This window comes from Chamaea fasciata, unplaced genomic scaffold, assembly GCF_029207755.1.
Source record: "Chamaea fasciata isolate MVZ Bird 193981 ecotype frontalis unplaced genomic scaffold, bChaFas1.0.hap1 SCAF_9, whole genome shotgun sequence".
NCBI lineage: Eukaryota > Metazoa > Chordata > Aves > Passeriformes > Sylviidae > Chamaea > Chamaea fasciata.
Genome location: NW_027094094.1, coordinates 12,137,054 through 12,151,590, shown reverse-complemented (window position 1 = coordinate 12,151,590; position 14,537 = coordinate 12,137,054). Strand labels below are relative to the sequence as shown.

Below are 14,537 nucleotides of genomic sequence, written 5' to 3'. Positions count from 1 at the left end.
ACTTTTCCATAAACTTGGTGGAATAGAAAAAATACAAAAATGCAGCATACAGTTACAGCTTCAGCCAGGGAACAAGACAGGGTCCTGTATCTGTGTAGCCTAAGATGAAATTTGCAATTTCATGGACACAAAAATTACAAGATATTCTGGGAAAGATAAATTCAGTAGAATTCAAGTGGAATCAAAACAGTACTGAAAAAATTAGAAGAAAAACTCCAATAAAACAAACCAACTGGATCACAATTAAAAAGGTCAAAAATTTATTTCTCCTTAGGGCATAAGAGGCATTGTAAACAAAATACCAACAAACAAACAAACAAATCACAAGTCAATTCTTACAGTCTGCAAGCATTTGAAGATAGAGTACCCTTTTCCCACCTCCCCCCGAACACTGCAAGCCTGCTCAAATGGTAACAGGCAACAATCCTGGGCCCTGAAGGTCCAGGGAGTTTTCCCATGTCCCAAGCTGGGACTAAATTTCTCACGTAAGAAGGACACTGCATCTGTTTTATTAGACACTTAAAAAAAAAAAAAAAAAAAGAGTCCAACAAAATATAAATATTACAGACAAAGATCAGATTTAGCACCACCTTTGGTCCAAGCAATCAATGAACTGGGAGATGACAGGTACAGTTTGTTTAGCAAGTCCTTTCTGCCTGAGTCTTTGAAAACATTAGAGGTTCACATTGCAAGAACTTGGTAATGTCTCTGAGAAAACACTTCTCAAATTCTGGCAGTCCCTCACAACCTCCCAGGGTCCTGCACACAGGGAGGGGGGAGCATCCTGGCTGGGCAGCAGCACCCAGGTCAGCAAAGATCACTCAGAGCACTTGGCAGAGCCCTGTGGGGCAGGGCAAACACTGTGCCAAGGGTCTGGTCCTGCTTTGGCCCACCAGAGCTCTGATTTCAGGCATGGCTGAGGACCAGGAAGAGCAGTGACAGTGTGGATCCTGATTTTCCCTTTCCACTAACATTTGCCACCCTTCACCACCTGTCAGACTGCGGCACCTGTGAGCTGCCAGGGTGGGTGATGGCAGATGCCTGGAAGGAGCTGTAGTTGCCTCAATGCAAGTTATTTCAGCATATCTGGAACATGCAAATCAGGAGTTATCAGTTGTAGGTTGCTCCAAGGCCTTTTTGGGCTCATCTTTTCCTATACAGATGTGCCCACCAGATGCAAGGTTCTGAATTTTTGCAAAGAGGTGTCACTGACCAGTTGCTGTGTCCCAGCACCACTGTATGCCAGTCACAAAGGGCCTGTGATAATCCTAGAAGAAAAATTAAGTTCATACAGCACCTGGCAATATTTTATGCTTCTTACAATTCTCTCTCCTGTAAGTGTCCAGAACTCAAATTGTCTTTTCCTTTCCTGCAGGAATTTTTGAGCCGTCCTGATTAACCATCATCAAATGCTGTTCAGTTCCAAAATAATAACAGCTCTAACAATTGCCTATAGAGAAACGCTGAGATCTACTTTTAGGCACAGTAATCTGAAGTCTTTGTTCTGCATCTTCACATGTACAATTGCCCAAGACAGATGGTGTTTCTCATTCTCTGTTGAGAGACCCATACAGAGTTTTCACCTTTACAGACAGAGACATGATTAAAATTTCCCAAACAAGCACTTGTTTTTACTTCACTGCTTTAGAACATGCTGCTCTAGGGAAAAATCCCAAACCTCAATTACTTTACATTGTTTTGCAGTTCTCTGAGCAAGCAGTTGGTCATGGCACTGAGAGGGCAGCCCCTTTGAGTGCATTCCCTGTCCCACACAGGAAACAGCCATGAGGACAGCTCTGTAATAGTTCTGGACTGGGCACTGCAGTCAAGTAAAGTGCAAATCTGGATTGAGGGGGAGATAATGCTTTCCACAGCTCATTCCCCCCACCACTGTCATATCCAGAGCAAATGAAAACATTGTTCTGTGATAATTTCATTAATTCTTGCTACGACAAAGCCACACTTCTGTTGTCCCAGTTACAGAAACAGGCCCTCAGTATGTATCAGCTAAATCCTCACAGGTCCCAGCTGATTTGTGCTGAAGCCTGAGGGAAATTTCTAGAGAGTCACTTGGGAAAAAGGAGACCTGTGTTTTCCTCACTGCTAATACATCTTTTGTGTTGGCCCACAGAAAAGTTGTTCATTTTGTTAATTAGTTCTCTAATCTGCATCCAGTCTTTACAAATGTTTACACACAGACTCAGGCATTGGTCACAAAAAGATCAGTTTTGTGCCAGTTCAAACAGACTGGGGCATCTAATCCTTCATTAACAATAACTCTTGCCATCCACGGCAAAAGATACTGTTAAGTGCAGAAAGTGTCAATTTCCTGGATTTCAGTTTTACTGGGATAACTGAGAAAGGCAATTTTTTTAAAATCATGCATATGATTTCCTTTCCTAGGAAGACCTCTCCTAGACTGACACACATCTGGACCTTTGCAGGAGTTGTTCATTGTACAAACAGTTTTATCCAATTGGTCAGCATCTCAAGTTCATTAAACAAAAACTGCACAATGCTTGAAGCTACAGTTATTATTTCTGTCTCTGGCTCACATTTGCCATGACATGCTGTGAATGTCAAGATACCTGTCACCTCTTTAAGAATTAATTAATGACCAAAAGCTTTAACATCTACCTGATCAACAGTATTCACTCCACCGCCTTCAGCGGAGCTGGATCAGAGGCCACAACAAAATACGGTTCAAAGCTGTTACCACAAAAAAGGATTTCCCCAGACTCAATATTCTTCCTCTCTTAGCTTAACTTGCAACCCAAAACAAACAAAATGGTCTCCTGCCCATACACATTCTTAAAAAAAAAAAAAAGCTCTCAGCTAATTCCTTCTCATATTTACTGCAACAGAAACCACACCAACTTCTAGACCTTTTCCCAAGCAGAACAGACAAATTGGTTCCCATATTAAAAACAAAACAAAAGACAAAAAAGTGTCACCAACTTGACCACACACACACTAAGACCAGCCACACATTTCTCTACCTCTAGTCACCGACATACTCTCCCAAGATTCCAAGCTCCCACCAGGTACAATCCCACCACCTAACCACTGAAAAATGGAGCTCTACACCAACACAGAAATGACAACAGCATCAAGTTTTCAAGGTCACATTAAGAACATCAAGCACCCAAGAAACCCACTGCAAAACTTCACTTAGACCAGGCCTAGATCCATTTTTTTTTTTTTTTCTTTTTGGTCAACTAAAAATTTGGGACAGCAAGCCCTCGAGGAGCTTCCAGTCCAGACATGTGCCATTGCTCTGCTAATGCAGAGGAGCACAATAGCTCAAACAAATTTCAGCCTTCCTTCCACCAACAGGTTTAGGCTCCCAGTAACTCACTACCCACAGTTTGCAGAGACAATCTGGGCTAATTAACAGCCCTGGAAACAGCTACAGATGTTCACAGCCATCTGAGCTGCTTTCAACAGCCACCTGGAGTTATCTGCATCTGAACTTTAGCCTAAGCAGCAATCAATCAAGCTGCTGGCAGGACTTCTCCTGATATGACATTTGATATTGAGCCTTAACTGAGGAGGCTCATCTACATGATTCTCCCTAAACACTGCTAACAGAGTAATAAGCACTGCTGTCTGCAGTTAAGGAACAGAACTGATGTCATGTGCAAGTCAGCCAGACAGCAGAAATGCACTTACTCTGCACACTACTGGCCCCACAACACTCACTTCGGACCCTCAGTACAAAAAAGTCATTGTAATGCTACACATGCTTTGCTTTTGCAACATTCCAGGTTTGAACTCATCACGAGTAATGAGCAAGACTTTTCAGCAAGCCTGTTCAGCATGACACAGAAAAATTCTCCTAGCAATTGGAAACAATTCAAACTTCCTCCTTCCCTGAAAGCCCAAGATAAGAAGTAGTTAAGTCAGCTATTCACTGAAATGCTTCATTTTTAAAAGGTTTATTTTTCTTTTATTTTTTATTTGTTCCAGTTTACTAATTGCTACAGGCTAAGCTCCAGTGACTGCACTATTCTTTTCTGACCCGCTTCAGGGGGGCAGAAACAAACCAAATTAATGTGTTCTGGGGGACCCAGAGTCAGGACACCATTCAATGCCCCTCTAGTCATCACCCAAGGATGATGATGGGATTTTGTTTATTTATGGCTACTTTCCTGGTGATCCAGAAGCAGTTCAAGAACAAGCTCTCCAACCACAAAAGAACTGTTTGCACAGAGAATGTTGCCACATTGCTTACCTTTCAGTCATCAAATACAGAGTCAATAACAGCTTTGATGGGGAATATCTGGAGAAGCCTGAAACATTTACCTAAATATTTAATGTTATATTTTAAAAATTTTCTTACAGTGTCAAGTGATTCTACCTTCCATCTGTTTTTCTCCTCCACCAAACAGAGACCAAGACAGGTACCATTGTAACCAAATAACCCTGAGCATCAGGGAAAGGTCACTAAAGCCAACATTCTTCCAGAAGCATCACTAGCACAGGGTTGTTCCTGCCAACATGGGCAGGTTGAGAACAGTCAGGCTTGCCCACTCCACCAGCTGAACCTCAGTGTATGCAAACTCCAGACACACAAACTGCCTCAACTACAACAAGCATATAACCTATGCTTGTCTTCTTTTGGTGGATTGGTGGCTTCAGGATATGGACTATCACAGTATACTAGGGAGTGAAAAGAAAATCAACTTTTCTGATAACAAAAAATCCTATCACAGAGCAGTGATGTATTTAAACCATCTTTACAGAGAAAACACCTGCAGTGTCGGACCAAATAATTCATGGCCTTATTAGAAACATATTTTTCCTCATATTTCATCTATCTCTCCCCTGCCAATATAGTTACTTCTAATTTCTTTTCTATTTTCTTTCCAAATGATCAACATAATTCCCATAATTTTAATTCAGTAACAAACAGGAGTCTCAACTCAGGACAGTAGTGGCTTTAGCTGACAAGAACAGGTCTGTAAAACGCCAGTGTGAAGCTTTAAACCAAATTTATTTATAAAAAAACCAAACACAAAACAAAAAAAATTGCACTCTCCAACTAAAAATCAACACTACCTTGATGCAAGAACAAATGAAGAACATAGTTGACGGGACCAGCCCAGCCCTGACAATATAAAATGGGGGAAACTAATTTGTTCTGACTATGCCAGCCATGTCCGCACGCAGTGCGGCACAGCTTCTGCTCCAGGAATTGCTGCAGAGTCCCAGCCCTGATGCAAGGGCACCCAAGAGAAAAGATCTCCTCGTTCACCCTTGGCACACCCTGCAAAACTGACACCCCAAAGTAGAGTTATGGGTGACTTTTTACAGACACCTGTGCTTTGCTCCAAATTGGGTCTAAGATGGAGGAGGAAAAGCAGCAACAGCAACCTACATCCCAACCCAAAGTCAGCTGACTGGGGGCTTCTGGATCTGGCCTTATGTACAGTACTTTATTTGAACATTACATACACAACAGACACGACTACAGAGCAGCACAGAGGGAGAGAAAGAGCAGCACAAACACTGGGCAGCGTAAGCAGAGGCCATCAAACAGTTCAAGTGTGTGGACACATTCCCCACGCATCATCGCAGTGCTGATCCCTGCTTCCAGCAAGCAATGAAAAGCAAATGAAAACAAAATAACTTAGACAAACATATGCTTTAGACCATCATACTGGTACTGTTAGCAGCTATCAAACACTGCACTGATACACAGCACTCCCCTACGTGGCTAAATAGCATCTGAAGCTGACAGAGAAGGAGCAGCTGGTGATGGAAAACCACCAGCAAATAGCAGCAAAGCTCCAGCTGGTTTTAAAGAGCTGCAAGATTTGCAGCACAGCGGATGATGGCGGGGCAGCACCAAGGCTAGGCAGTCCTGTGCACCCTCTGGAGGTGTAGAAGCAGAGTGCACAGAGCTTGCCTGTGCTGAGAACGGTCCATGCTGAGCACCCTCAGGGGTCTTCTGTCAGTGTAACTCTACTGATGCTCGTGGGCTTCTTGCCAGTTTAGACAAGAGCACATGAAAGAATTATGTTGGCTCCTCAAAACCAGATTCCTAATTGGTAAAGTATTAAAGGTTTTCTAAAATCATGTGTTCGTTACTATTTCAGTACAGCTGCAGAATTAAGTTTTTCTCTTTGAATGCAAAGGTCTCTGGTAACATTAAGGCTTTCTGATAATCTGAAGAACAGCAGGACAAAAATTAAACAGAAAACTGAGGTACATCCCCTCTCCAGAGTAATGAACTAGAGCCACAGGAGGTGTACTTCCAGAGCTCAGAGAGTCAAATGCTCTGGTTTTCACATTTTTCTTGCACATTACAAAAATAGTCCAGTTTTTCAAAGGTGGTAGATTTTGCTGCTACCTGTGAAGTCACATTATTTTTGACTGATGGAAGTTCTCCTTCCATTCAAACAGAATTTACGACAATACCTCTTTTGAAGAGCAAAGTTTCTGCCAAACTTTATTTAGGACCTGAGAGATCCACCTTTGCAAGCCAAGAAATATGAAATCAATTTCCAAAACATCTGTGAAATTCTGCAGGTGAGAATTAACCCAGATCAAAGGGAGACTTTTTCTTCTTAGGTTAACAATAAGGACAGAAAAGAAAGGACCTGTAAAAATATTCCCATAGCTCTTGCAATAAATACAAGTAACAATAGAGTATGCAAACTTGGGACTGCACCAGCAGAATTATTTTCCCTTCTGAAGTTACCACCAATTCTGAAGCGCAACAGAGGACATAACCAGCAGAGACAAACCAGAAGACAGAATCATGCAGGGATGACATACAGAGTGTTTCAAGCATAGCTCAGAAGTCCTGTATTGCTAAGGATGTTAATGCACATTCTATACATAATCCTGGCAACATGCAGCATAATCCTTATACTTTCACTAACAGGTGATACTTTTTTATGGAAAGCAGCCATTCCCAACCCAAGCCACCCCAGCTGTCAGTCTCTACCTACCCAAGGGTCCCGTTTTCATCCAGTTGCCCCCTCCCCTGCATCTCCCCTTCCCTAAGAGTGCATGAATAGACAATTGCAAACATTTCACACTGCACGTTCCACTCCACGTCCTGGATGAGGGGCCTGTTTATTCTATGAATATTGCACTTATCCACTCATTGGATTTGCTTTTTCTCAAGAATTAAGAATATTTGGGAAAAAATAGAAAAAATAGTAGGATACAACACAGGAAAATATGAGTTATTAACAAGCTAGCTATGAAGATCTAAAATTAAATAGTACTAGTTCTATTCTGTTAATACTAGTAATATGAAAATAATGAATGCTTTATCAAATTCCCTTGTTTTTCATATAAGATAAAAGCAGTAACTTTCTTTTTAACTGAGGAAAGCAACGAATATATATTACAATAAAATACGATTCATTAACATCTGAAAGTGATGAAAACAATTATATAATGCCTTCGTCAAACTTTATAGCATCATAATGGAAGGAGTCTTTGGGGAACACATCCACAAGGGACAAATGCATTTTTTCGCTACACCCATGCAGCTGTGAATTTCCATTTTGAAGAGTCTAGCTGAAAGACAATTCCGATCTTTCCTTATTGTGTATTTGCTATTATTGAATGCATCAATTAAAAAACTGTTGACACATCAGTTAAGTACCCCAACATGTGCTCATCATCTCTTTTATCTTGAAAGGTTTGGCTTGCAAAGGACTGGTACATATGACTAGACTCACCCGCTGCACGGGGTGACAGCTAAAACAATGAATGGGAATTGCCTCCCATGGGGAAGGACTCCTAACAAAATGCATGACTCTTGCTGTTACGAGAGAGTGTTTTGAAAGGGGAGACAAGGGAAACCAGCAAATAAACTTTTCAGGCATTATATAAACCTCAATAACGAACTCAGAAGTGCTCATTATTATTAAAGTTGCAGTATACAGCAAGACACAATTTTCACATTCTTTAATTTTGTTCTCTGGCATTGGAGTTTGGAATTTCTGCTGGTCCAAATTCAAGACTTTTTGGAAAATACCGAGTGGGTGAGAGCAAGACAGCAAGAGCAGCTGCCTCTCCCCCCAGAGGAGGGCCCCCTTCAGCTGCAAATGGCTTTGCTCAAGCCCTGCAGACTCTTCCTCCTAACAATCCGGTTCAGGAATAAACCAGAAAGAGAAATTTAAACAGTACTATTGATTTCTGCATTGAGTGTACACTGAGGTGTACCTTACATTTAAATATTGCTCTTGATCCAGTGTCAGTTCTGACAAATTTAGTAAATAAAAGGCGACGTTAACAATTTTAGAAAAGAGCTAAAACACTTCTAGCACTACACTGTCCTCTGAGTACTCTGCCAGGTTTTCCTGCCCTGCAGTCAGCTTTTCTGATGTAGCTTAAGGCCTTTCCCTCTGTTTCACAGCTAAGAGTGAAGGGCTTGCTATCTCGGGTATCAGTAGAATTGCCCAAAACTAGCTGCTCACCGATGGAAAAAATAATTATTTTCCTGATATCTCTCAGCTGAAAGAATCAAAAAAAAGAGAGAGCATGTCAGTGAGAGATGCTATGACAATGGTAAGACAGGGGTGGGAGAAACTGCATTGGGAGTATTGGTTTTAAAAGTGTCCTTATAAACATGAGCAGCCACAACAACTACCAAGTGGAGGGAAGCCCATGTGGAAGCTTTTCCACCAGGGTGGAAAGCCAGTGTGTGCAAAGTGGTGGCCAACAATAATTTCTGGCACCAAGTGGGCCATCTGCACTCCATCCTTCTTGCTGGTACAGGTGAGGGCAGAGGGAGGCCACAAGTGTGGGTCTGCCCATCGACAGGGTCTGGCCTCTCCTCAGGAGGGCAGAAGGCCTTTGAGATGGGATAAAGCAGCAGCTGAGCCATGGAGCTGCTGTGTGAGAAAACCCTGGCAGTGCCCCAGGCACCCTCAAGCTGTGTCATCCTGCCCTGCAGGAGCAGTGCAAACCACCTCCCTGCAAGAGCCAGAGCCGGAGAAGCCAGCAAGATGGAACAGGAGCTGTGAGACAGACAGACGTCTCTCACAGAGCTGTCTCAGGCAGATCCTGAAGACTCCTAACCTGAGCCTCACAGAGAACTTGCATCCACCGGGGCCAGCCCTGTGCAAGGCACACGGCAGCCAGGCACTGGAACTGTCTGCCAAAAACACCTGTGCCACTCCACACCCTGCAAGGACTCCTGCAGTTCAGAGGTGCCCTGGGCTTGGCTTTGCTGGATGCTAATGTGAGCATTTCCAGTAGTCTGGGCTCTTCTGTCTCCTTGCTGCTTTTCCTTCCTTGGACAGGGGCTCATGTCAGGCCATACCATACTCAGAGAATTCAGTGGCTCAATGCAGAAGATCTGGGAGCTGTGCTTTACATCCCCCCAAAGAGATGACCTAGTGGGAATGTCTTCAAACAAAACTTTAGAATATTTTAAATAATAAGTTAATTCTTAATAAATATGTGCTTCAAGAAAATGTTAATTATATACTGCACCTTTAAATAATGCACTTAGTTCTCTGCATTGGCTTCCATTTTGGTTTCTTTTATTGTTAAAGTGCATTAATTCAAAATAATGAACCACTTCCGCATCATTATTGTTAAAATAAATCATAACATTAATACAAATCACTAAGTCACTACTATTAGTACTGCAATCTAGCAGATAACTCTATGTATTGCTCTATTTAATACTGTCCAGCAGAAGAATATAATACTTCTATAACCATCTCACAACAGCTCCAGCAGTCTTTTATGGCTGCTTCCATATTAGTACAACTGAAAATGGGGAGAAGTATGAGAGACAGGGCCCACCATGTCTCAGGTACACATCCAGTAAGACGCAGCCAACTGGACATACACATCCTATGGTGAGACATTAAGGTACAAAGAGGACCCTGCACTGCGATATGAGCTGTTGTGCAGTTACACCTCCTTCTCCTGCCACCACAATTTAGAGGGATCCCAAACAAACAGCCTCCTCTCCCCACCTGCATGCAGAGAGCTGCTCGAACCACAGCACTGTCTGTAGCTGTGGCACCTGGATGTTGTTCCAGCTACTGAAAGGACATCAGCCACATTAGCTGTAGGCAACTCTCTCAGTGTTATCATGGAAATTAGTAAAACCCCCAAACCACACACACACAAAAGACAAAAAAAAAAAAAAAAAAAGGAAAAGAAAAAAAAAAAGAAAAAAGGAAAAAGACGAGAACAACATATAAATTTTCTAATTTTTTTTTTTTTGGCAGTGAAACATCCCCAGTATCATATGGTATTGTTGTGCTGTTTTACTCAGCCCCTTGATCCCAGTTATTTTTGAAGCCTTTATAACCTTTAACATCCAAGCCAATTCAGTATAAAACTCTGGTGGAAAAAAGGACATGTAATGCTTTGTGTAAACCAGTAGTGAAATGGTCTGCCCCTCCCTACCCCCCCTAAAGATTTACAATGCTGCCCATTTATTTAAAGGAATTAGATATTGATCTTGAGTGATTAACAAGGCCATTTAAGAAAACTCCCAAGCATGACTTCCTTAAGCACAGTAGGGATTTAGTAAATTATGTATACAGTACAAGGCTACCTCACAAATAACTCCATATTCCTAGCCTTTTCCAATGGATACCTCTTCCATTTCCCACATCACCCACACCGTGTGCCACATTTCAAAACATGAGTTAAGAAAGGCAAACAGAACTGGAACTAGAAGAGGCAGCTTCCTGATTAGACGCATTGTGGATCGAATCGCTTTGATATTAAATCTCTGAGCCTGAGAAGCCCAGGCCCACTTTCCAGTACAAACGTACTCTGGATTCAAGTGGGAAGAGAAACACATATTTGGCTCCTACTTCAGTTTTAAGTCTTTTCTGGTAAAACCAGACACACACACAAAGAAAATACAGTAAACCCAGAATGCACAGAAAAGACAAAAACAAAACAAAAGCAATTCCCCAAAAATATACAAATTATGTGCAGACTGAGTTTGATGGCTTTTTTTTTTCCCACTGATTGTAAACACTGATGTTGCAGAAAGTTACAAGTATTTCTCACTAATATCTTGGTGGGCCCTGCCAGCAGTCAGCACCCTTGGATTTGGACCAGACAGCAAAACAAGAATTAACATATCTGACAGCTTTATCTTTAGTGTCATAAGGGACTTAGTTGACTTTGATAACTTTTGAGAAACCCAACTCTTGGAAGAGAATCAAGCAGTATCACCTGGCAGGAGTCAGGTACAGAATCAAACATGAAGCCTACACAGTAACAGATGTGCTTAAGCATGGGGTTTGTAGGTTTGTTTTTACAAGCACCAGTAGGCATCACTGCCCTTGAACACCTGAAATCCCAACTCAAAGAACAAGACAGAATGAAAGGAAACAAAAAGCCCCCAACCAACACCACCTGATGGCCTTTTCCGGTGAGTTAGCTGTAACAACACTGAAGTCAGAGACCAAAACTCTCCATGATGAAAAGGCTCCATCTCTGGAGCTACCAACTGTTGAGTATAGTTAAAAAACGGAAAACAAAAAGTGTAAATCTCCAAAGGATTAGAGTCCCTCCGTGTTTCAGAAACTTTCATTTGCTTCTCAATGTAAGTTGTGGAAAAGCATTCAAAATTCTTGGGTATTCCACCTATGGACAAAAATGAGGAGAAAGGGAGCCAAGATTGTAAAACAGTTTGGCACTGAACTCCCCAGGTAGATGCATGTGTATTTCTCTCACAAAAGGCACACATTTGGTTTCCTATCAATAATGGGAAGGATGGGATGTCATACCCTGTTACACATACAAGATTATTAACAACTTCACAAAAAGGCATTTGACTATGCTGCATCTTCCTCGCAGTTGCTTACAACATGTAAACCCCACAAACCTCTCCAGAACATGGCAGATTTGTCCTCATATAGACTCCTTTGTACAAACTGGAGCACAGGGAAACGTCTTTTTGTGTAGCAATTGTTTTTTTTCCACATGTACACAGCAGGAACAGTATAAATTAGAGAGGTTAAAGATATTGCAATATTAGTTCTTTTTCTCCAAATAATTTGAGGGCACCCAGCCTTTGAATGGCTTCACACCATTCATTATCTGGCAGTACCACCAGCCGTTTGGGTTCCTTTCGAGGACCTCCATGCAGACACCTTCCTGAAACCCCGCAGTCTCCTCATCCCCTTCATAGTCTGCAATGGAAACATAGATGTCCTTGAGATTGTTGTGGATGAACTGGGATTTCTCAATGGGCTTTGGCCTGACTGTGGACACAGGGATGCCATTCCTCTGCGTGGGGAGGTTGGAGGTGGTCTCAGAGCTCTCTGTGCCCAGCCGCTCCGGCTGCTTTCCCTTTGCGTCACCGGGCTGTGACCAGGCGTTGCTGAAGGAGGAATTCCGGCGGACGGTCCTAAGTTGGTCTGTGGTTGTTAAAGACTCATTTCTGCGCAAGGAGCATGACAGGTTGTTATCCTTCGGTGGTGGAGACACAAACACTGACTGCGGACGGACAGCAAGTTGCCTCACACCATTCCTCATCTTAACTGGCCCTGATGCTTTCGAAAAGCCACCAGGAGGTTTGCTTGGGATGGGTGGTGTTGCACGTTTGCTCTGGTTGATGGTGTTCAACGCCTGAACCCTCTTCTCTATCTTCTCTAAACTGTTTGACTTGTTTTCATTTTTCCTGTTCCTGGCAAAAGAGGAATCAGTCTCTGCTGATGTAGTTTCTCGCTGGTTATCGGGGAGAGCCAAATAATGGGAAGGAGCCCAGCCTTCCACGTCTCCATACTTCAGGTACCACCATCCACTGGCTTGCTTTTCCAGCACTTCCACTTCTACTCCTGCTGGGAAGCAAATTTCAGAATCCTGTACCTTTTGGTATGAGTCAGTGGTCACATAGAAACATCTGGAGTCATTTTCTTGCTCAGTTTTGGCTGTATGGCTGGAACAGAAGATGCCACGGGAAGGAGTTGTGATGAGATCAGCTGAGCTTCTCCGAACAGAGTCATCCTGGTTCTCAGAAGCTGTGCAGGGAGGGCTTGCAGACTCCTCACTTCTTGAACCTTTGAGTCCACCTCTGAGCTGCCCAGTTGGCCTCAGCTGACGCCTTAAAGTGCTAATATCCATCTTTTCTTGGCTCTGAGAGTCTGCCTTGCTCAGGAAGGGTTTGGGCCTAACAATTGGCTTTGCTCTGATGGAAGGACTCTGCCCAGGGTCTTTCTTCATGCCTATTCTTGGTGTGCTACGTAGGCCAACATCTGAAGCTGATCTTGGTTTTGTCTCCTCGCTCCTGGCATAGTGACATTTTCCAAGATCTGGCTGAATGTTTTTGTCTGTCTTGAGCTTCATGAGTGATGATTTAGGAGAGCTGGAACACGGAGAATTCCTTCGGATCAAAGACAGAGAGGAGCTTTTCTGAGAATCAGAATCTCCACTAGATTCCTTGTTGGACAAACCATCTTCCACATAACGCCTGAACCCCTCGTTCTCATAGATGGTTTCTTCTTCATGAGCAACTTCTTCTGAAGACTCTCCTACTTTGAACTTCGCTTTCTGAAGTGATGACACAGGCGAGGGCTTGAGGGGCTGAAACAGTCGTTTTTCAGGAGTGCCCTCTTCATGGTGACTTTCATTCACTTCACACTCTGAATCAAAGCCAAAGGCAGGCACATCATACTCAGGTTCTTCGTATTTCAGCTTGTGGGGAGAGTCCTGGGTATCTCCTGAAGAAACTGCTCCAGTTGTTGTTCCTTCTTCAGAGTCTTTTGGTTTACTGGGAGGTGCTGGGGGAGGAACCTTTGGGCGGGTTAAAGTACTGGTTCTTCTGTTCAAATTCGGTTTCTTTCTTTTGTCAATGTAAGATGCTGGAGCCCATCCTTCCTTCTCTCCAATCTGCACATACCACCAGCCACCAGAATTCTTTTCTATAACCTAAGAGGTAACAAAGAACATGTTACATAAACAAAAAAAATCTCAACTCACTGCTTCCCACTCCTCCCCTTCTAATCCACTCCCATGCAACAAATAAATATTACAATTTTTCCAGATACACTGTTAAGGCTCACCTCTGCTTTTTGTCCTCCACGAAAGCTTATGCCATCAGAGATGCATGACTGGAATTCAGCAATGGTGTAATATTCCACTTCCACGGAGGGTGGCTCTGGTGGCTTGGGTAACTGAAAACCCTATGGCAAATAGGATGCTTTGTTCATTTAAACCAAAGAAACAGTCAGCTAAACAGCAGTATGAAAAAAACCCTGCTTTTGTTCACTAAGACTCTTCCTTCTTCCTGTACTACTTCCTACTGGTAACTGCCCAGTTCTCCAGAGCAGGAGCTGATGTATTGATTCGGGCTAAAAGAGAAAATCCTTTCAACATATGCACTATTACTGTCACCGTCACCAACTATTAGAACTGTAATAAACTTTACCTGAATAGTAAAATGTTTTACTTGGGGGTGGTAAAGTGTGAACTGCCACTGCAGTCACACTAAGAGCAGCTGAGATTCTGTCCAGAAAGACCCAGCTCTGGATGACATGCCACAACTGCAGAAAATTGCACTGCAACAGACCCCTAACGGATTC

The 14,537-nt window shown here is 42.8% G+C and overlaps 1 protein-coding gene across 10 annotated transcripts in view; it reads right to left on the bottom strand.

Moving 5' to 3' along the window:
- Positions 1-243: 243 nt before the first annotated feature.
- SH3PXD2A (SH3 and PX domains 2A) overlaps positions 244-14,537 on the bottom strand; it is a 248,717-nt gene continuing 234,423 nt past the window's right edge. For all 10 annotated transcript variants that reach the window (XM_066190976.1, XM_066190978.1, XM_066190977.1 and 7 more), the window contains 2 exons: positions 14,019-14,138; positions 244-13,884 (listed from right to left, as the gene is read on the bottom strand). In XM_066190976.1, coding sequence (XP_066047073.1) covers positions 11,989-13,884; positions 14,019-14,138 — 2,016 coding nt within the window. In that variant the 3' untranslated portion in view covers positions 244-11,988. The remainder of the gene's footprint in view (positions 13,885-14,018; positions 14,139-14,537) is intronic.